The sequence below is a fragment of the Ictalurus furcatus genome, chromosome 25, assembly GCF_023375685.1.
Source record: "Ictalurus furcatus strain D&B chromosome 25, Billie_1.0, whole genome shotgun sequence".
Lineage (NCBI taxonomy): Eukaryota > Metazoa > Chordata > Actinopteri > Siluriformes > Ictaluridae > Ictalurus > Ictalurus furcatus.
In genome coordinates, this window is record NC_071279.1 from 7834465 (window position 1) to 7858055 (window position 23591).

General features: G+C 39.6%; 1 protein-coding gene across 6 annotated transcripts in view; it reads right to left on the reverse strand.

Annotated features, from left to right (window-relative positions):
- Positions 1 to 23591, reverse strand: part of ppp1r13bb (protein phosphatase 1, regulatory subunit 13Bb) — a 57736-nt gene that overhangs the window by 17901 nt on the left and 16244 nt on the right. For 4 of the 6 annotated variants that reach the window (XM_053613625.1, XM_053613624.1, XM_053613627.1 and 1 more), the window contains exons 3-5: positions 17453 to 17600; positions 15127 to 15246; positions 14035 to 14105 (exon numbers count right to left, since the gene is read on the reverse strand). In XM_053613625.1, coding sequence (XP_053469600.1) covers positions 14035 to 14105; positions 15127 to 15246; positions 17453 to 17600 — 339 coding nt within the window. The other 2 variants (XM_053613628.1, XM_053613630.1) reach the window with 2 other exon arrangements.

Here is a 23591-nt window from a genome sequence, read left to right on the forward strand (position 1 = left end):
AGCCAGTGATGCACACGCAAATGCAAAAAAACACTATCCCTTACCCTTTGTCTTCCTTCCTTTTGCCTTTTGTTTGCCATTCAACAAGCTCATCTTACAGCTACTATGATCCACTGACTGTTACAATTGCACGCTGGCCTGACATTTACAGCAATTCTTCTCAAAGCGATTTTTCCATTAGATATACTAACAGAATAATTAATTCATTTCCTAAAAAGCCACGAATCAGCTTCCTCATGGGACTGTCCTAACTGGAACTTACAAGTGAATTCAAGCATGCGGATGTCAGCAAGTCAGACAGAGTGGGAAGTCTGGCCACTTGCGTGAGAGGAGTATTGGGTTGGGTGAGCTAAACTGAGGACTGGTTAAGGAATGTGAACCAAACCAGTTCAGGTGAGGTACCAGTGTTTTAGCTATACAAATCTAAAGAGCAAGCAGGGTCAGATAATTCCACGTGACATCCAACTGAAGCTATTTTTAAATTTCAGTGGTCTTAAAAATTTCCTACTCGCCACACTGTATGAGATGATCCCAATAAATCTTGGTTGAATTCCATGTCAGACCTTGTAATAACGTGTTCTCCAGGTCCTCCAACGAAAGCTGAATGCAAGCAAAGAATATTACTAAAAGTTCTGCTTACATCATTGCCGTGAATGAGTGTTTCTGTAGCATCTGAAAAAACTTCTCAAAATACCAGGACTTTGTCGTTGGCTGTCTTTGGTCAGAGTAGCCAAAGGTGCATCTCACCCCACACACAAATTATTTTTTAATGATGTGTGATTTGTGTCTGTGACAAATACACATACATACATACATACATACATAGATCTTCTCTCTCCCTGCTGTTTTGTGTTATGTTATCGCTGTTGTGCTCTCTTTCCATCCTCCAGCACTGACTCTGAAGTTACCTGAACTAAATTTCTATCAAAAAAGTAAAAATAAATAAATAAATAAGGACATGAATCTAAAACATAACCTATGTCTAGGAAACACTGCATTTACAATGCTTCTATTTGTACAGTACAACTTTTTCCCCAGTAATGAATGCAATTACCGAAAGGGCTTAGGGCTTTCTAATTCCAGAAAAACAGAAGTGCAAGTTCCCGTTTAAAATTTCCTGACGCTTTAAGGACGTTACACCTGCTTATGTAAACACGCAGCACGATAAGCAACGACTGCACTTTAAGTCTACCCAAGTGTATTAATCCATCAGCACAGAACTCCCACACAAGCATGAGCAGTGCAGCATTGCTGGGTCACCTACAGCCAGTGGCCAAATCTATTCTTGGCAAAAAAAAAAAAAAAAAATAAACAATAATCTGATCTATTCAGTTAATTCATCTACATTAATAACAATGAATGAGCTGTGCATATTAATGACTGTATAATTTGTATGTGTTGTGCATAAATATTCTCTACCACATAGGCTACTGATGACATGTGATGTCATATTCTTCAGAAAAACTCCTAAGAGCCTTAATTTAAAGCACTGAACACAGAGCGAGTTACAGTTCAAGTAAGTCTGGGATGGGATGGCTAAACATTTGAAGTATGCACATTTGCTCCATATAAATTACTGCACATAAAAAAGGCAACAAATACAAAACCTGCTGGGAAAAAAAAAAGACAACAGAATATAAAGTATTTACTGTGAATTGTATTGTGAAAGTCACCAAATCAGTAGAACATTCACAACATCTTCCTAGGTAATGTTGATGTTAAGAACAAGTGCGTTACCTGAAAAGAGTTCCCCCACGTTATTTTACAGGAGCGCAGTTTTATTCTACCGCATTGTCCTGAGTCTGTAAATTCCTGTACCGCCTCCAAGTGTTTAAATTCCATCATCAAATCTCCTCCAAAGTCTCACAAATGCACGTTTAAACCCTGCTGGCTGAGCCAAATGCGCGCGCTCCTGCTTTCCGAGAAGAGAATCTGTGATTACATCCCAACTCCCTGAGCAACGAATAGCGGCGTACTACAGGACTTGCTGTTTAATACGGTATTACGCAGCCTTGATTTCAGGCTGTGACTCTCCATGTCTCTTTTAAAGGAGAGGACGATATCACTACCACACATCACTGACTAAACTAACTGACAAACCAGTGAGGGGAAAAAAATAGTAAGCGGATTTAGCCTGAGGGCACGAGAACAAACCGGGTCCGGATCAAATCAACAGTCATTTTAAATCAGTCTGACGGGTTGAACTTTATAAATTCAGGGCATCAATTCCTACACAGTTTTTCTTTTATAATTTTTTTTATTCTTGCAGTATTTGCCTGATGCATATGAAAGATGAATCACATGGATCAGAAAAGCAGGCAGTGCACGTGCGTATATGTGCCTCTCACCTTCATTTGATCGCAATATGACTTAATGGTGCAACACTCAAGTTTTTTTGTTGGTTTGGTTTTTATTCGTTACTTGTACAAATAACCTGCAAATCATGATCATGTAAAACATGATTTAAAAAAGTATTATGTGGCTGAGAAAACCCATTTGGAAAACTGACTTCCATTCCAGACGTGTTTGGATGGGCCTCCTGTTGGGGGAAGTGGGGGAGGGAGTAGTCTAATTGAAATCATTCAAATGTCTAACCATTAGAAAGCTTCAAAAGAAGACTAATTATACATAATGCACCTTTACAATAATTTATTTAAGCCTTATAAATAACTAAACTAATATGATCCCAGAATCACTGAAACAAGTTTAAAATAAATAAATAAAGAAAGAAAGAAAGGCACTGCGCAATAAAGAATAAATACACTATACTGTCAAAGGTTTGTGGACACCTGACCCTCACACTCTCATGTGCTTGCTGAACATCTCATTCCAGATTAAATCCTCCTTTGATGTTATAATAAGCTCCACTCTTCAGGGAAGGCTTTCCACTAGATTTTGGAGCGTGGCTGTGAGGATTTGTGATCATTCAGCTACAAGAGCATTAGTGAGGTCGGGTACTGATGATGTGTGAGGAGGTCTGGGGTGCAGTCAGTGTTCTAGTTCATCCCAAAGGTGTTTAATGGGGTTGAGGTCAGGGATCTGTGCAGGACACTCGAGTTCTTCCACTCCAAGATCGGCAAATCATGTCTTCATGGAGCTCGCTTTGTGCACAGGGGCGTTGTCATGCTGGGACATGTTTGTCCTCTTAGCTCCAGTGAAGGGAAATCTTACAAACACACAGGTCTGGGGTGCAGTCAGTGTTCTAGTTCATCCCAAAGGTGTTTAATGGGGTTGAGGTCAGGGATCTGTGCAGGACACTCAAGTTCTTCCACTCCAAGATCGGCAAATCATGTCTTCATGGAGCTCGCTTTGTGCACAGGGGCGTTGTCATACTGGGACATGTTTGTCCTCTTAGCTCCAGTGAAGGGAAATCATACAAACACATTCTATACAACTGTGTGCTTCCAACTCTGTGGCAACAGTTTGTGGAAGAACCACAGATGGGTGTGATGGTCAGGTGTCCACATACTTTTGGCCATGTAGTGTAGTTTAACACCTAGCAGTAAAAAATAACTTGATTTTTTTAGTACTTTAAAATAAAAACAACAATTCCTCTAATGAATCGGTCAATGAAAGTCTTAACATTTCTTGCACTCCTTTTGGTTTTCACCAAATTCTCATTTAAGACACACAAACTGACATGAACGGTTTCTATTATGTTGACTCTGCCATGACCTGCACACAGCCCAGGTCCTTTCACATTGTCTAGGAACAGTGTACATAATGAAGTAAAACTGGTTTAAAAATTTAGCACGGAGAGATGGAATCTAGCCATTTCATACCTCAACACACAGGTTCCCCGAGTACCCTCTGTCCCGCACATTCGAATGTTTTCCTGCTCTAACACACCAACTTAGAAAGGAATATTCATTAGGTCACCACATTTGTTATAGGAGGGAAAAGTGTAAAAGGTGCAGGACAGTGAGTACTCCAGCACGAGGGTTGGGAACCAGCTGGAAAACACCTTTCAAACGCCTTAAATTAAATAGGTTTTTGACTATTCTTGGGAAAAATGAGCATATAATGAGCATAATGGTTGTTGGGGTAGGGTAGAAACAACATTAATACACATTAACATGTCTGCAGCATAGGTTGATCATCATATACTGTGATAAAGAAAGACATTTCAAAATATTTCACATACATCTTCTACCAGGAAAACAATTTACCAGAATCATCTTGCAATTAGATCTGACAATGCTTCTGAATATTACCAGTTCAAAAGAATTTCACTTAAAACATCTAAAAGTCCTAACTCAAGGTTGTATCTGATACATACTTATCCTGCCCTCTGTATTAAATCTAAGAGTCCAGCAGTCCTAGATCCCAGAAGATGAATTACGGTGCTAAAACCTACTGAACACTAGACTGCTGATACGGTGTATTTGGTTGTGTACAGAAGTCTATATCGAGTCCACTGCTTCAGCATTGTCTGCAGTTAGAGCAGAAAGTAGAAATCAGTACACTTCTGTTTAAAATGGCATATCTTCTTAAGTTTTGACTGTACTAACAGAGACACCAAATATTTTCCACACTGGTTTTTAAAAAAAACAGTTACATTACCAAACAGAAATTCAGAAGCAGTGAATAGAAATGCAAATGTGAAGCGAAGCTGTACAGCCTTAAGCTGAGCATCAGCCAATGCCACTGGTCATGTGATATAGCTACACAGGCAATTTTTCTGCATTCTTTCCAGCAATGGCAGTCAGTCAGGGAGTGAAAATCCCTCTTTCAGCCCGATCCACTCATCGGTCCAGCAAAAACTATGTTTTATAATATACGATAAGGGCATATAGGTGTGGTATAGTGCGGCTCAGCACAGTTTACTTGAGTTCATGATCAATAATAGCACACTGCGCAGTCATGAGCAGCATGGCAAGCTTCCAAATTTCATTACCAGAGAAATGATTTGACTCGACTGGTGTGTGAAGTGATTCACGGCTTAAAGGGCAACAATGTTAGCTTGTATCTGCACAAACAGCGCTTTGCGTGTCTCGGCATTACATGGGTGCCAAAGCAAAAAGCTTCATGAAATGACCATAAAAGGTATAAGAGAAGGTTTGGAATTATCTGGATTATTGCAAAAATCGCTCCTGAAAATTCTGCAGATTACCCGTATGTCATGAGGGTGGTAATGATTTTTTTTTTTTTTTTTAAAGGAAATATCTTCCTCTGACTTGACCTGTTCTACCCTCTTGCTCTCATCCTTTAACTCTCACAAGATGCTGTTGTACATCTCCAGAGAACAGAGAAGTAGCTTATGACAGCAGGTTTTAGTGTAGAAGTGAAAGCCAAGACCCAACACTTTGACTGCTGACATATCTGTGATGTGCGGCAAAAGGTTGTTGAGCTTCACAAAATGGGAAGTGGCTATAAGAAAATAGCACATGCACTGAAAATGGCCATTTCCACCATCAGGGCAATAATTAAGAAGTTCCAGTTAACTGGAAATGCTATGAATCAACCTGGAATTGGATGTGTATCTATATCGTCTCAACACACTGAAGAGGATGGTTCGAGTGGCCAAAAAATTTCCAAGGATCACAGCTGGAGAATTACAGAAGTTAGTTGTGTCTTGGGGTCAGAAAATCTCCAAAAACTACAATCTGAAGTCACCTATATCACCACAAGTTGTTTGGAAGGATTTCAAGAAAAAAGCCTCTACTCTCATCCAAAAACAAACTCAAGCATCTTCAGTTTGCCAGACACTACTGGAACTTCAAATGGGATCGGGTTCTATGCTCAGATGAAACCAAAATAGAGCTTTTGGTAATAAACACCAGAGGTGGTTTTGGCACACAGTGAGGTAGACATATGGAAAAGTACCTCATGCCCACGGTTAAATATGGTGGTGGCTTTTTAATATTTTGGGGCTGTTTTTCTGCCAGAGGACCTGGACATTTTGTTAGGATACATGGCATCACAGACTCCATCAAATATCAACAGATATTAAATGAAAACCTGACTGCCTCTGCCAGAAAGCTTAAAATGGTCCGTGGTTGGATCTTCCAGCAGAACAATGATCCAAAACATACATCAAAATCAACACAAAAATCATTTACTGACCACAAAATCAAGGTCTTGCCATGACCATCCCAGTCCCCTGACCCCATAGAAAACCTATGGGGTGAACTGAAGAGGAGAGTCCACCTCGAAATTTGAATTATCTATTGAGATTCTGTATGGAGGAACGGTCTCGGATCCCTTGCCATGTATTCTCCAACCTCATCAGGCATTATAGGAGAAGACTCAGAGCTGTTATCTTGGCAAAGGGAAGTATTGACTAGAATGGTGCCAATATTTGTTGCACACCTATATTTAACAAAAAATTTTTTTTGATAAACCTATGTTTTGTTTGCAATTGTTTCATATCCATTAGAGCATTTTTGTGATTTTATTATTATTATTATTATTTTTTTTTTTTTACAAAAGATCAAAGGGTTAAACAATAAAGACAATTTTTCCACAGCCTTCTTTGCTCATATTTACCAAGGGTGCCAATATTAGTGGAGGGAACTATAAGGTTGAGGGACTCAGTTCTCCAATTTCTCCTTGGTAACAACTGTAGACAATGAAGTCTCAATGATGTGAGGCTTATTCAATAGATGACAAAGGAAACAGGTCAGTGTGTAGGCCCTGTTAAAAGCAGCTCCTGCTATCTCCACAGCCCAAGGCCATGTTCTCTAGAGAATGTGATGCTGGAGCATGAACTCATCAAGAGAGCCTGCGATCCCAGCAGATCTGCAGGGTGGAGAGTCGGCTTCGGTGGTTGTGCTTACTGTAGTAAGCCATTTGTTTTGCTTTTCCCCCCCAAGGGCGGAAGCAAAAAAGATGTAGCAAAAAAAAAGATGTAGCAAGAATGGCTTAATTTGCGAGCTCTATACTGAAAGACTGCAAGGACAAAGTCAAAACTATTTCACCCTACCTTTTAAGATGTACTACATTTTTATCTCGTTTAGATCGATTATGTTAGATAAAAAATAGATAGGAACAGCTTGAGAAATTATTCGAGAAATGCCAACAAGGCCATTTCACTAAAGTCCTGACTGAGCAAGGGGCTGCTGACTAGCTCACTAAATCTGCTGCAGTCTATAAAAAATTCTATACAACACACCATTTTTATGCATACCTAAATGGTAAGCAAAGCAAACCTAGGTGTAAATATTGTAGAATATCACACTTTGGTCAGCATGGAGCACATGTTAAACATGTCTCTGAATGCAGATATTTTAAATATAGCCTGCAATATATGCCTAATGTGGTGCGAAGTGGTCGTGTACAACCCCAATTCCAAAAAAAGTTGTGTAAAATGTAAATAAAAACAGAATGGAATGATTTGCAAATCTCATGAACCCATATTTTTTCTCAATAGAACATATCAAATGTTTAAACTGAGGAAATGTACCATTTTAAGGAAAAAATCAGGTAATTTTGAATTTGATGACAGTAACATGTCTCAAAAAAGTTGGGACAGGGCTATGTTTACCACTGTAGCATCCCCTCTTCTTTTAACAAACAGTCTGGGAACTGAGGAGACCAGTTGCTGGAGTTTTGGGAGAGGAATGTTGTTGAGTTCGTGTCTGATACAGGATTCTAGTTGCTCTACAATCCTGGGTCTTCTTGGTCGGATTTTTTGTTTCATGACGCGCCAAATGTTTTCAATTGGTGAAAGGTCTGGACTGCAGGCCGGCCAGAATCGGCACCCGGTCCCTTCTACTACGAGGCCATGCTGTTGTAATAGATGCAGTATGTAGTTTATCATTGTCTTGCTTAAATATGCAAGGCCTTCCCTGAAAAAGACGTTGTCTGGATGGAAGCATATGTTGCTCTGAAACCTGTACATACACCTTTCAGCATTGATGCTGCCTTTCCAGACATGCAAGCTGCCCATTCCATAGGCACTAAGGCACCCTCATACCATCAGAGATGCAGGCTTTTGAACTGAGCGCTGATAAAGCCACATGGTCCCTCTCCTCTTTAGTTTAGAAGACGCTGCGTCCATGGTTTCCAAAAAAGAATTTAAAATTTCGATTCATCTGACCACAGAACAGTTTTCCACTTTGCCTCAGTCCATTTTAAATGACCTTTGGCACAGAGAAGACGGCGGCGTTTCTGGATCACGTTCATCTATGGCTTCTTCTTTGCATGATAGAGCTTTGACCTCCATTTGTGGATGGAACGGCGAACTGTGTTCACAGACAACGAGTTCTGGAGGTGTTTCTGAGCCCATGCAGTGATTTCCATTACAGAATCATGCTTGTTTTTAATGCAGTGCCGCCTGAGGGCCCGAAGATCACGGGCATGCAATATTGATTTTCACCCTTGTCCCTTGTGCACAGAGATTTCTCCAGATTCTCGGAATCTTTGATATTACGTGCAGTAGATGATGAGATATTCATAGTCTTCACAGTTTTTCATTGAGGAACGTTATTCTGAAATTGTTCCAAAAATTGTAGATGTAGTTTTTCGCAGATCGGTGAACCTCTGCCCATCTTTACTTCTGAAAGACTCTGCCTTTCTAAGATTTTTAGACCGAATCATGTTACTGACCAGTTGCCAATTAACCTCCAGCTGTTTCTTTTTAGTAACACTTATTTTCCCAGCCCCCGTCCCAACTTTGACATGTGGTGCTGCCCCGAAATTCAAAATTACCTTATTTTTTCCTTAAAATGGTGCATTTCCTCAGTTTAAACATTTGATATGTTTTCTATGTTCTATTGTGAAGAACATATGGGTTTATGAGATTTGCAAATCATTGCATTCTGTTTTTATTGACATTTTACACAGTATCCCAACTTCTTTTGAATTGGGGTTATAAATGTCAGATTCTTAAAAGAGAGAAAAACCAAGTAAAAAAATAAATAAATAAATAAAGGCACCAGCAAACAAACTGAACTAGCTTTATTCATTACATTCCACATGTAACTCTATAAACTATGCTCACCAAGATCACTCATGGCATGGAAAAAACACCATCATCCTTTTTCCACATGGTTCAGCATAGAGCAGTAGTCTTGCCTGCTTTCTTTTTTTTCCTAAGTTGAGATCTGTGCTTGGCCGACAAAGCACAAAGGACAGCAGGACACTAAGCAGGATAACCGAACTTCATACAAAATAGAAAACTGGTATAATAGAGGAATACAGCAGTCTAGCAACGCATGTCAAAATGTAATATCTAATAACCTAAAGACAACACACCGCCTATAGCTGTTATGATTACCTGCAATGTTTGTATGCTCTGCTTGCTAACTTGGGTACAGTGAGAGATTTTTGACAGATCTTGTGAAAAATAAAGCAAAGACTAGAATATACACTCCCTGCAGGGCAAAGCCACCCACACGTACAGAAAAAAAGCTTTAACTCTGGTAAAGTTGAGCTACCCACACAGTCCAGAGTTCTGCAGCTCTACAGTTGTGCAGGTCATGTAGAGCACCGTTACACAAGACCATATCAGCAAACTACAATCCAAGTACGACTCCACAAGTGTGTGAAATTTTATTAAAGAAAAACAACAATAATGTCACCGACTAAACCGTTAAAATCTCTAAATGAATCTGCAGGACCACACCGACTTAAGAATAGCAGTTAAAAGAATATTTATCGGTAAGTGTTAAAGCAGCCTTACCTCAACCCTGCCTGTTCCTTGCAAACACAAGTCAAGTCTGCTCAGCTGAGTGTGAAAGGATGTGCAGATGAAGAGATGGCGAAGAGTGACGGGGGAAGGAAAAGAGAAAAGGAAGGGAGGGGCTGACTTATTACAAATATTTCCACTCACAGAGAACTCGCACATGCAATTTCACTCCAACGCCACTCAAACTGCACCACTGACGAGGCCCGTGGCAGGAAAGAGCGAGAAAGAGAGGAAGAAAGAAAGAGAGAGCGAGAGAGAGAGAGAGAGAGGAAGAAAGAGAGAGAGCATAAGAGTGGCAGAATGATAGGAAATGGGAGAAGAGAGACCACCCACTACAGAGACCGCTGAACATGTGTCCAGGGATTACCCTCCCTGGGCAGAGGTGTGAGGGAGCACAAGTGTGTGTGTGTGTGTGTGTGTGTGTGTGTGTGTGCGCGCGCGCCTCATCATCTCAGAAATGTCAGGTCTACATACAAGGGGATGAGAGCAGACAAAAGCCCCGCTTTAGCAAAACCAGGGGCATACCAAGGACACTGATCCTCTTAAGACCTCTTATGTCATAAAACTATTGTAATCCCCAAAATGTATAAAGGAGCAACTGAACAATAAACCCAAAATAGATTGTCTGTCTGCCTTGAGGTCAACCTGTGGAGAAACTTGCACACAAACACACACACAACATAGAATTACGGTTAAGCTGTTTTTCTCAGCTGAGGTACTGCTTAAGCCCTGCACTGGGAGGTATTATTTTAAGTACGAGGATGTTATAAGGGTTGATGTTTACTAAGCTACGCATCTAGGAGTCACGCAACAGCAAAGCATAATTAAAAAAAAACAACAAAATTTTTGTCCTACTCACAGGCTATGCTGAAAACACCTACAAAAGGGCAAACAGTAGAAAGTCTACGATGGCGTTTATGTTCAAAAAGCACAGCTATTCTTATTTATTTCAGATTTGCCTTGTTGGACTGTAGTAATATTTGCTCGTTTGGTTGTTATAGTAACAGCTCAGCTATGAAACGTGAAAGTTAAGTGATTAAAAGAAGAACGTGATTTTAAACATTTTAACAGATTTTTTTTCCACCCTTAAATAATCTAGATATGAAGAAAATAGAAATGTACTCAAATATTACATTTAAATAACGACAATGTATGTGCAAGTATTTAGTGCAGGCAACAGCAGCAAAAAAAACGAAAGGAGGGTGGCATATGCTGTAATGGCTGCCATTTCACGTTCTCTGCAGGTGCAACAGTTTGATTGTGTACATATACAGTGTACGGCCCTCCCCTGACCTACCAAATTATTGGTTTTCGTCCGAGTCGTTCTTGTCTCAAAGATCTAACGCAGAGAAGCAGCCAAGCTAAGCGACAAAACCTATGGGCACCAAACACTCCACAGCCCTCCTCAAGTCCGCACTTTGGTGACGTCATCAAAGTGTAGACCTATGATAAACGAGGGCTTGATGGTGAAAAAGCAAGCAATAAGGACAGTCCTTAAGACTTCATCACATTCCTATATTAGTTGAGCCCCATGTTGGACTTGAAGCTACATACACATGTGGGATAAATTGGATTAAAAAAATAATAATAATAAATAAAACCTTGTTAAAATGCAAAAGATCTTTCCTATTTACACTACCAGTCAAAAGTTCAGACACACTCATTCTTTATCCCCCCCCACATTTTATAATAATAATAATAATAATAATAATAATAATAATAATAATAAAGTCATCAAAACTCTGAAGTAACACAAATTGAACTATGGGAATTATGTTCTGATAAAAAAAAAAAAAAAATCCAAAATAAATCAAAATAATTTAGTATTTTATCATCTTCAAAGTAGACCCCCTTTTTACCTATTATTTCCAGAAAAGTATTCTTGGCATTTTCCTCAACCGATTTCTTGAGGAATCCCCCTGAGATGCTTATTGGCTGCTTTTCGGAATATTTAGCTCCAAGTCATCCATTAAAAAAAAAAAAATTCTTGTAAATAAAATGTTAGTTTTATAATGAAAGAAATGAATATGTTGGCACGATTATATTTTTGTCTACAACACCGATTTCAAACATTTAATCATGCACCTTCAGATCATGAGAAACATTTCTCCAAACGTTTGACTGGTAGTGTAAAACAGAAATGCAAATATAAATAAATAAAGAAAGAAAGAAAGAAAGAAAGAAAGAAAGAAAGAAAGTGTGTGTGTATATATATGTTTGAGCTACCAGTCAAAAAATAAACGACACCGATATTAAGAAGTAGTTCAGTAATCCCAACATCTAATATGTCTGAGCACATTTGGCTCAGACAATCAAGATTTCTGGCCAAAGTTGGGATTTGGTGCCTTATATGTCCTGCATTTTGCGATTTGGATATTTAAAACAAACCCACTTAATAAAACTACTTGAAATATTCATTTTTGTAGGTAATCTTTCTTAATTAAAATGTTCTGTAATTATTTTCATTCTTTTTATTCTTACTTCATCAGTCATAGTAAGACAAAGCACCGTACAGGATGTTTAAGCGCTGAGAAGCACCATTTGCTGGGTAATGAACTGTAACGTTAATTTTGTCAAACAGACAGATCAATAAAACAAAGTTGACAAAGAAGAGAAAATATCTTCTTTCATTAAATTAACCAGGGACATCCCTTGGCCACCCAAGACTTCATCTGTAAAACTCAACAACCATAACTCGTGTTATTACTCTTTTTTTTTTTTTTTTTTCTGATGCCAATGGCTGAGAAGATTCTTAATCTACAAATGACTCCCTTCTCACAAACCTGCCTGCCTGATATTCTTTTTTTGCTCAAAGCCTCTAGCTTCGGCTTTCTATTACAGATGAACAATACGGTTTTTTTTTATCATTATAAACACTGACTGCAAGCTCATTCAATCAGACATTAAATCTACCCTCTTTGAGTTGGCTTGTGCAGAAAGAAAAATGAACATTGCCCACACTGATTAGTACAAATAGTTCTGAATTATATAATGGACTACAACTGAGTATTAGGGCCTAAATATCTTGGGATGAAGATAAGTACATAACGGATCAGCTTCTCGTATGATGTGCAACAGTACTGTCGCAGTATACATTTCTGATATTAATGACTCATCCTTGCTGGAACAACCACCAATGAAAAACTGACCTGACTATTGTAAGTAGTTCCTCTGTGCCTGTCGATCATAGGATGCACTATGCGCTAATCACCACCATGGTGGGGGTCTGGACGGCAATGACAGGAGCTAGTGCAGCCTTGCTGATCAGTTCCCTGGCTAACCACCACAAGCAAATCAAGTGAAGTGTGTCCTCTGCAGTCTGTCATTCCCTCCCTCAAGACACGGAGATACCAGAGATGCAGAGGAAGAGAGTGAAAGAGATCAACAAAGTGGAAAGTATAAGGAACAACCTTAATCGCAATATGTTATATAATCGTCTGAGCGATAAGGAGGCCATTATTTCCTGGTCTGCATCCCTCCACATCCCTTAAGGTAAAATTAGTTCCACTTCCTAGAGCATAGCATTTCCTCTGCCAGAATCTGGGCCAGATGGCTAGAAAGAGAGTGAAAGCGAGCGATGCTGAAGGAAGCTCTAAGAATCAAGTGGCTCACGAGAACAAAAAGCAGAAACTGTGGAGAGCCCATGAAAGAAGGCAAATATGGCACATGTCTGTGAGAGTCGTGTACAATGTGCAGCGCAGAGAGAAAACTGCAGTGGTATCTCTTGGCATAAAGGGGAAAATGCACAGGCATTTACAAAATACTTGAAAAAGAAAAAAAAACCTAAAACATCCAAGTGCACAAGCTTAGCCAATTTGATGAGGATAGACTGGAATTCAAAATTACAGGCAACAAAATTCAGCATGAAGACTTCATTCACTGATACGTTAGCGGTTCAGGAATGATCCGAGATGTTAACCTAGCATTATTTCACAGTTTAAAACACACAACACTTGTTGAACATAAATAGATGAACATAAAAAGCAAACAGCAATTTCATATGGTTTATTATTTACTTGATGCCTTTAGTAACTGCTATCACCCAACCATGTGGAAACATTAGAGAAGATAGGTGGTGTGGCAGGGCTGACAAAATTGGCAAGTGGACACATAAGGTTAGCTAGAAACATGCCCTAGACCTTAATCATTGAGTTTATGGACTTGCTCTCAGACAGCAGAGTCTCTATTAATCATATGATGTGTAGATAATTGGATGCGTTATGTCAAGACCGCTTTACCAGCAGAACAGTAATGAGAACGCTGTGCAATCTATAAAACCGGTGCATGGACTAAAATACAAGAGAAATAATTTCTACAAAGCTGCACTGTGATTTAGGACACATGATTGAACTTGGAGGTCATGATAACTGAGGTCATATTACAGAAATATGAGACGCGCATACCCCATTTTCAGTGTGCTTATCGGAGCTACTTCCAGTCCTTCGGTTAGCCTGCTCCTGAGACTGCTGACTCCCTGTCATGAGGGAAAAAAAAAAGAAAACATGCACATTTAGAGCACTGCAACATTTGAATCTTTTCCTAATCTGACCAGGCAACGTACGTAGATTATTCTGCTTTAATCTGGGTAGTCGTGCTGATGTGATGCTTTTAAGGGCGGCCACCCAAACACAGAAATCTGATATGTGGACCTAAATACATAAAGATGAAGAGCAGAAGGAAAGCGAGACAGTGCTGTGAGCTGGGACAGCAGACAGATGGTGTGGTGTGGGGGACAAAATGTGAGAGTGGCTTTGGCTGTGCTCAGGCGGACAGGACCGAGGCTTGATGACAGAGTGATGGTTTAACACCCACAGTATTACAGCTCACTGCATATAAATTCTCAAACTGCAGCTTATTATGGTCCACACACAAACAGCGAGAGCAAGAGAGAAAGAAAGAGAGAAAGAGAGAGAGCGACAGAGCAAGAGAGAGAACTGAGAGAACCGTGGGGCAAGTAATGCCATGCCAAGTTTTAATATTTGCATTTGGTTAAGGTGCCAGCATTATAACCTAGTATTATTCAATTGTAGATTAAAACTATAGATTACATTTAAATTGAATGTGCAGATGATATGATGTGTGTTCCAATTTCCAGACTGTACATGTGGCTGGTACTCTGAATGTGTGTGTGTACCTGAAAGGACAGGACACTTAATCCAACTATACAGCAAGCTGCTTAATTATATAACCACCACTTAACCATCACTCCCTTGCCTAAAGACCCAGACTGCACTGAACCAATCTGATACATCAGGATTAAAGTGAAAACAATCCTCATGAGTGAAACTTAATACACGGCCACATTTTTTTCCCCTTAGGGGGCAACATGGACGGGTGTCCACTAGAGGAAATGGCATCTGAACATATATAAATGCATAAAATGAGATTTATTTATTTTTTCGGTTGTGGGAGAATACAAGTTTACATCTGCCCCACAACTGCCACTGAAAATAAAGTGCATGACAATGCTTCCTTTATATGAAAGTAAGGCTCACCTGGTTCACTGCTCTCTGTGGGCGAGTCCTCGTGGCGCAAGAAGAACTTCACTTCCTGTTTCCTGGGGCCCCACTTCTGCAGGTGCTCATACATCATGTGGTCAAAGGGAATTGCTCGCTCTGCAAGGAGGGAAGATCACATAGTCCGGGACAACAGAAGATGCAGCCGTGGATTTTATCAAAGGGGGGGAAAAAAAAAAAACAGACTCCATGAAAAACATCGCTAGGATGCCTAGAGATCGACAGGGAACAGACAACAAAGTGTTAAACGAGAGTACAAAGCTCAGAGTCCATCTCCATTACATTAAATGCAGACATTCTTCCCTAACCCTTGAAAATAAGGGGTTTACTAAGGGGCCCTGAGAAAGAAGTTAAGATGGGAAAGAGAGCCACACCTCACCCCGGAGAGGGAGAGAAACACACACACACACACACACACACACACACACACACACGTATCAAAGAGTCAAACATGGCTTCCTGCCAGTGGAATGCAGTGTGGCGGGAAAAAGGGAGATGCAGAGGAGAAAAGACGCTAGTCAAAACAAATCCCAGCTTCTAGGAGCAGAAGGAGAGAGAAAATTAGGGCCGTGTTAATTCTTTATGTATTTAATATAATGCATGTCGATTTTTCTCATTTCTAACAAGGCACTAATTGTAGGTCTTCATTATCTGTGATTAATTAGATTAGATTATACCCTATATAGCAAGTGAATAAGAAGCGGCTTGCAACTGAGCCTTACTTGCATGACGACAAGCTGAGGTCTGGCGAATATTACTTGAATCGTAGGTAGCGTAAAAAAAATCTAAAAGATGAGACTGAGAATAAAGTCTGGGCACAACACTGCAGTATTCACTAGAGTGTAAAGGATAGTGTCTTGCTCCTGTAGCGCACAAACAATCACTGTGGTGTGCGTGTCCCGATTCTCTATTTTGCCCTTCCCCTCTACAGCAGCATAACGGTCTTGCCTCAACTCCAATAATAATGCTCAAGCTTTAACCGAGCTCCAAAGGTTTTAACCAGAACAGACCAGCCAGCCAGATTTACTCAGAAACGTAACCAAAAGGCAACAGGAACACACCAAAAAAAAAATAATGAAAAGATAAATTAATCTAAATCTGCCCAATATTCATGCCCGTTGTAAGGGGATTGTCGGGGCACAACTCCATAACATCATTCTTGTATCAGGAGCACACCTGAAGACGCTTTTATTTCCACCACTGATATGCCGTCAACACAGGGCTAGGTTACAGTAACCACGTCTTCCTGAAGACTTGGACTGTGTTCTGTGTTTTTGATCCCACACCTGCATATTATCAGCTGCTTTTGAACTTTACACTGCTTAGAGGTGGGATCAGAGGCAGAATGGACTAACAGATTCACATAAACAGGCTATTCATCTCCTTAAGCCATACAATGGGCTATTTTGTGCATGGACACAGAACAGTCTGTTGAAGAATAAAGGTGGAATGTCTGAGGAGTGTGGTTCAGTGGTAATACACAGAAGAAAAGATGGACTGCACATTGGTCTGAACATTTTTTGTTTTTGCGCTGATACTAGGCGTAGTATCAGTAACCTGGCTGTACAGGTCACGAGTTATTTACGAAAAGAAATGGTTTACTACTGAGAGAAAGGCGCGGTGAGGTCAGCTGAGCATTTGTGCAAATCCGAGTGGCCACGTACTGTGAAAGCAGGATATTAAATGAAACCAACGGCCTGCTATGGGCAATCACCACCAATTACTCTTCAGTAATGGAGTTAGAGACAGCAGGCTGTCTACTGGCGGCTTTAGTGATGATGTCGTAATGATGGACATTTTGTAAGGCATAAAAGGACATTTTGTTGAACAAGGTCAATGACCGTACTAGATTACCTGTAGTAGTTTTTTTTTTTTAAGCCAAAATGACTATGGAAAAGAAAATAACAGGATAACATTGCTAACTAGTCTATTTTTTGGTGCATTTCTTCATTTTTTTAATTATAACGTGAGAAATTTGCGTATGAGAAAGGTGGCACACATAATACAAGCTATTATTAATTAGAAGAAGCGAAATGAAAACTGAATGAAGGGAAGAATAATGGAACATGTCTGCAGGTTTTCTGTTCACTGCTGCCACTCATGCTGTGACAGGGACTATGACAACACTGAAGCACAAAAAAAAAAAAAAAAAAAAAAAAAGAGTTTGCATAAAATTCACTGTCTTTTATTAAGTGACAGGTCTTTAGTAGAACCTAAAAAAAAAACCCCCACAACACTAGAGGGCTGTACTCTTATTCTGATTGTCAGGTAAGGACGTAAACACTACAGTAGGTCAGGTGCATACCGTTGCCTCGCCACACTTCAGCCAGGTGGCAGCCGCTCTCGCCCGGCTCCTTACAGAACTCCACCACATCACGACATGTTGTCTCTGGAGTGATGGGCACCTCCGTCAGAGCCTGCTCGCCATCACTCAAATACACAGTCAGAATCATCTGAAAGACAACGCGAGAAAGATGGAGAGAAAGTACACGACATTAAATGCATGCTAGCTTACATAACTAGGGTAATAAGGAAGTGTTGGGAGAATGTGTTCCTATATTAACCTTGCACTAAATGCAACAATTATATACAACATGTTTTCGTTTGCATAAAAACAGCAGACAGAGAATTAGCATATAGACTCTTCTTTTGGGAAGACATCTTGGTCACCGAGTCCAAAATGAAAGACTTCCAGAAAATACATTAGCGTAATTGAAAGTAATCATATTGCATATTTAAGGGAGACACAAGCACAGGAAACATCTTGACATCTCAGTGGTGCTGCATATTAATCAAAGGCTCTGTTTTATTGTTAACAGACTGTGAACAAAAAAAAAAAAAATATCTGAAAGGAGAAACCCTCTTAATGCTGTTGTATTTGAGGTCAGATAAACTGTCTTTATATTCTGATGTACACAGTCTGAGCAAAAACACAGTTTCTATGACTGTTTTAAACTAAAAAAAACTTCTCTCCTGTGTATTATGTATCCATCCTGCCTGTCAATTTTGTTGCACATGCACACATGGAACTGTTATCATATTAAACGGTTACATAATAACACTACATTAGCCAGACAAAAAATACTTACATGCCTGCCAGTATTTAGTGGTTCAGAAAAGTGCAGATTTTTTAGTGCAACACACAATGTTAATTCTGCAAATCCAAGTAGAGCACATGTATGGGCCATGTCTCTCAGAAGTTCACCACACTGATTGCAGCAGCTTTAACTCTACTCCTGATTTCATAGCTACAGGTTCCCATATACCATACACGTTTTAACATTTTCCCTGCTCCAACACGCCCAAATTCAAATATCGGCTAAGTAACAGCTGTTTCGAAGTTGAAGTGGGTGTGTTAGGACGGGCAAAGCACAAAAATGTGCAGGACAGGACCAAGGCCAGGGTTTGGAACGAACGCGTGTTGTGACATAGGAGGAGCAGCCGAAGTGTAGGGATGACTGGCAGGTAGTTGGTGCAGTTCTGACGGCATTTCTAACTTCCACTCGTCAGCCTCCCTGGGGTCCAAACATCTAAGGTCCAGGCTCCACTACTGCTGATGGTGGGTTAGTCCAACCAAACATGCCATTGCGGACCTACATTACTTCACTTGTCTGAGTCAGTCAGTGACAAAGATGCTGTTTATTCCCAGAGCACAGGTAGATTTAAATGCACGCTTAAAGCAGTGGGTGGGCTGTAAGAACACAGCTTGAGACAAGAAGACCCAAGGGAGTTCCAGGCTGTTAACAGTACTGCCCCAAAAACCAACTGAACCACAAGAAACACATTCCAAACAACCGGAATAACAAAATATAATTAACCAGATAATCTAATTTCTATATACACACACAAGGCCAGATGTTAGCAAAGCATTTCCTGACTCACCTGAGATGATGAAACGCGCCAACTGTAGGCCAGAGACAAAACCGTTCGGTTCTGAACCCAAGCCTGACTTGACAAGATCTTATCCCAGAAGAATGACTGAACAATGACCCATTGATTCTTTCCAGAATAAATGGAAAGAGCTCAACACTGCACCATTTGCTTGCTGACAGAATTGCAATGCCTGCTTTATATACCTGGCAAAACTCCAAACCCATGAAGGTGACCATTTTACCTTCGGTTTAACACACATACACTGTGTAAAAGGACATTGCGTCTGAGACCTCGGGGGATACATGCTACTCCCCACTGCACACAGGCAAGAACCCCACCTTCTAGGCAAGGAATCACAGGTGTTTGTGTGTGTGGGCAGACAAAGAGCTCTTTCAGCTTAAATACAACAGAAAAACAATCAGGTTTTTATACACAGCAAACAAGAATGTGCAGAGTAGCAAATGCCACAACATAATACAGATGTTGTATAAAACTGAATACACGTGCATGGAGCATGCAGTCTGTATCTGACTCCATGTGTGTGTGGTATTAAATGAAAGTGCACCTTGAGGACGGACAATCCTGGACGCTTTACTAATTGGCTAGCAATCCAGATAATCTGAATAAAGCCCCTGAGGAGATTTTCACAACACTAGGGTGCTAACAAACATACACGACACATTAGAGAGCTATAAGAGAGATTATACCCCACTATGAACTTACTTCATACTATAATGAAGAATTAAAATCTATTCATTTATTAGTGCTGGTGATTTATGTGACTTTTTCAGTCTGCATGTTTTGTCCAATGTCCATGAGCATGCTTCCAGCCCTAGTCACGATGTGATGAGAAGACTGACTGCCAATGCCAGGCTTTCTGTCCTGCTCAGAGCACTTTGTAAATTTTCCGCTCAGAAGGCAGGCATGCACAATAATTATATACCGGTATACAGTACATCAGGCTCAAATAACCAGAGCTGGGTATAGCAGCCAAAACATTCTCTCAAGTACTAGTAAAACTCTTTATAAAAATAATTACTGAGTAACAGTAAAAGTAATAATGTTAATAAATATAGTTGAAAGCAGCAAATATCGGGGTTCAAGCCCTTTAGGGCCCTTAAAGACGTTAAACGATATTACTTAATATTGTGCAATCCTTTTAGCACCTAAATCAAAGAAAAACCAAGATAATTTCAAGAAATATCGCCTTCATTAAGCTTGTCTAATAGCTACTGAACATTGCTCGACCAATGGGGGCCATGTTTTTCAAGATTCGAAATTGTCCTCGTATATGCTGATTGGACCTTGCACAAGGACAATTCTTGAAAGATTTATTTATCAAGTCTATTGGACCAATGGTTCCACATTTACTCCCAATTTCATATTTTGTTCTGTTATAGCGCCACCAGCTGGTCACAATCAATATTATTTTTTTTTAAGAATTGTCCTCAGATTGAACCTATACGCAAGTATCCCAAGTTTGGTGAAAATATCTCATTCTGTTCAAGAGTTACAGCCATTTAAGTAAAAGTGGCCACGCCCACTTCAAACTTTTTAATATGTGCTCTTACGAGTAAAATCAAAACCTCAACTTTTTTTTTGATAATTACTGATCTAAGTAGTCCAAAGTATTATCCTGTTATAGGATGATTACAGTCAAGCAAAAAACCTAGGACTACTACGCAAAATGAGGGTTCTGAAATAATCTCAAATATTTACCGAACGGTTTTACGGACACCAATGCTTCCATGATGTGAAGTTGTTCAGAATGAGGATATCTAATGTACGATACAAAGAATGTGTATGTATGAAACACTGAATAATATACAATCATTTACACACCATTTACACAGCTATTTTCAAGGGTTTTTTTTTTTTTTTACCATTATAGCGCCACCAAGCGGCCAAACTCCCTCATTTTTGAAACGTGCCATCAGACAAAAACCTTATACAAGTTTACCAAGTTTGGTCAAAATTTGTCATTTTGTTCAAGAGTTATAGCTATTTAAGTAAAATTGGCCACTCCCACTTCAAAACATTTGATGTGCCCTTGCCAGGGTAAATCAAAAGTTTAACTTCTTTTTGATAACTATTGATAGAACACATCCAAAGTATTGTCCTGCAATAGGTTTATTTCAGCTGAGCAAAAAAAACTATGACTAGTTCGGTTTGACAGACACCAATGCTGTCAAATGTGTTTAGAATGAGAAGGCCTATGATGTTATATATTAGTTATGTTTGTTCAAAACACTGCATTATATACACAACAGTTAAAACCGACAAAAATCGTGATAGCGCCACCTAGTGGCCGATTTCTTTAAAACTTTGCACAAACCTCTTAGACCAAGAGTCAAATAGGCCCACCAAGTTTCGTTCTGATCAGCCATTGGTAACCTTGTCAAGTAGCTACTGAAACTTGATGAACCGATGGCGGCCATGTTTTTCCACATACGTGAACATGCTAAAAGACAGTGATGGCAACTGAGAAAGACACTGTATGTAAAATGTTGAAGTCAATTGGATCAACGGTTCCATAGTTACAGCTAATTAAAAAAATTTTGGTATTATACCGCCACCATGTGGCAAAACTATGGCAACTTTTCTGGACCACCATAGATATTCCTCAAACATAAGCATGCCAAATTTGGTGAAGATTTCTCATTTCCATCAAGAGTTATAGCCATTTATGCAAAAGTGGCCATGCCTACTTCCTGTGTTTTCACATACCGTAGCTACCTCAAGTTTGGATAACGAGACTCCATAGATTCGTTTGGTCCCGATCGGACGAAAAACCTAGGACTAGTTCGCAAAAGTAAATTTTACAAAAAAAAATCCAAGATGGCGGAAAATTTTTATAGGCGAAAATGAAACCGGAGAGAGACATTTTGTTGAGTCTGGGACAAACGGTTCAAAAGTTATGGCCATTTTTCTAAACATGCTCACTATAGCGCCACCATCTGGCCGATCAGGCCGAAACTTTGAGGGAATGTACCGGAGTACTACAGCCTTGAAAAGTTTCAGCTCTCTAGGCCTTACAGTCTGGTCTGTACGATCAGTCTTAGGGCAGAATAATAATAATAATAATAATAATAATAATAATAATAATAATCAGCCCTTTGGACTTGAACCCCTAATTACTTGAGTAAGAGTAATAAAGTATCCAATGAGAATACTACAAGTTACTAGTTACACTGGATCTGATTAAAATGAAGGAAAAATCCTGAATCTCAGACTACATGGAGAACTGGAAGTCACACCTCTCTTTCAAAGTCTGTCTGTTCTGTTTATATGATATAAAACCTGGGTTCGAGATGAAGCAGCATATCCCAGTCCTGTGTTGGGTACAATAACACACAACCTGCCATTTTCAACACAAAATCTCTCACACACCGCAAAAAACAAACATTTTCCCAACAGGTTTCTGCCTTTATTTTCACAACATGTTAACACCACAAACTTGTCAGCATCTGCATTTAAACAAGACAACAGAAAACAAAAGAACAGACTACGCAACAGAACAGAAGAGAAACTGTGTGTAGACAGAGACTGCGTGGGTGTATTAGGGTGTATTAACGTGCGCGCGCTCGCTCACTTCTTCCCCCTCTTCGGCCATTATCTTCCAGGACTGAGCGGCTAAATAAATGAGCGTTTGTTGCGTCCGCATTCAGACCACAGCAGCGTATCGAGAGACTCGATGTGAATGTTCATTAACATTTAACAGTAACGGAGGAACGCCATCGAATGCAGCAAAGTAAAAGTACATTTCTGTGATTAAAAATGGACTTAAGAGTATGGCCAGTTAAACCTACTGTTCTACTAAGTTTACTCAAGTAAATGTAACGACATAAAATATAGCACATTACTACCCACCTCTGCAAATAACGATGAAGAAGCAGTGAGACCTGTCCACATGTATATACTGATATATTTGGAAATGGACTTTTAACTCCATTTCAAAATGATGTGGACAGGAAACCTTTGTATAAAGTAATATGCAAATCTACGTGTAAACAAGGTCTCAGTTAACGTTCAACGTAGAAAACACTCACATAAATGAGAGCTCAGGAAGTAAAACTCTGCATCGTTTGAAGTTTAACACATGCTCAGGTACAAACCTGATCCCTGTTGATCATTTAGTTCTGTCGTTCATCATTTATTACCATTTATACCACAAAACTACCAATAAAAGCCAAAGTCTTCCATGATTGTTTGGCGTAGCTAAATTTGTAGCTTTATTTTTTGAAAAAGTATATTTTAAGCACTTTATTTAGATTTAATGGGGTGATGTGACACGCATGAGTCTTGAACATGACTAGCAATCTATGCTGTCTCTCTTTTATTCAATCATTACAATGAATCGAGCCTTGAGCATTTACTTAAAGAGTATTCGAATATTTGGGCCAGAATATTCAGGGGGAGAAATAAAATAAATTGATAACTACAGCCTGAATAAATTCTCTTATTAAGACAGCACGAGCAGTCGAACGTTTCAGGATAAGGTTTGTGTTAGGCTGGCACACTCATGTCATTTACTGCACATTGCGTACAACTTCCCATCATTACTCTAAACC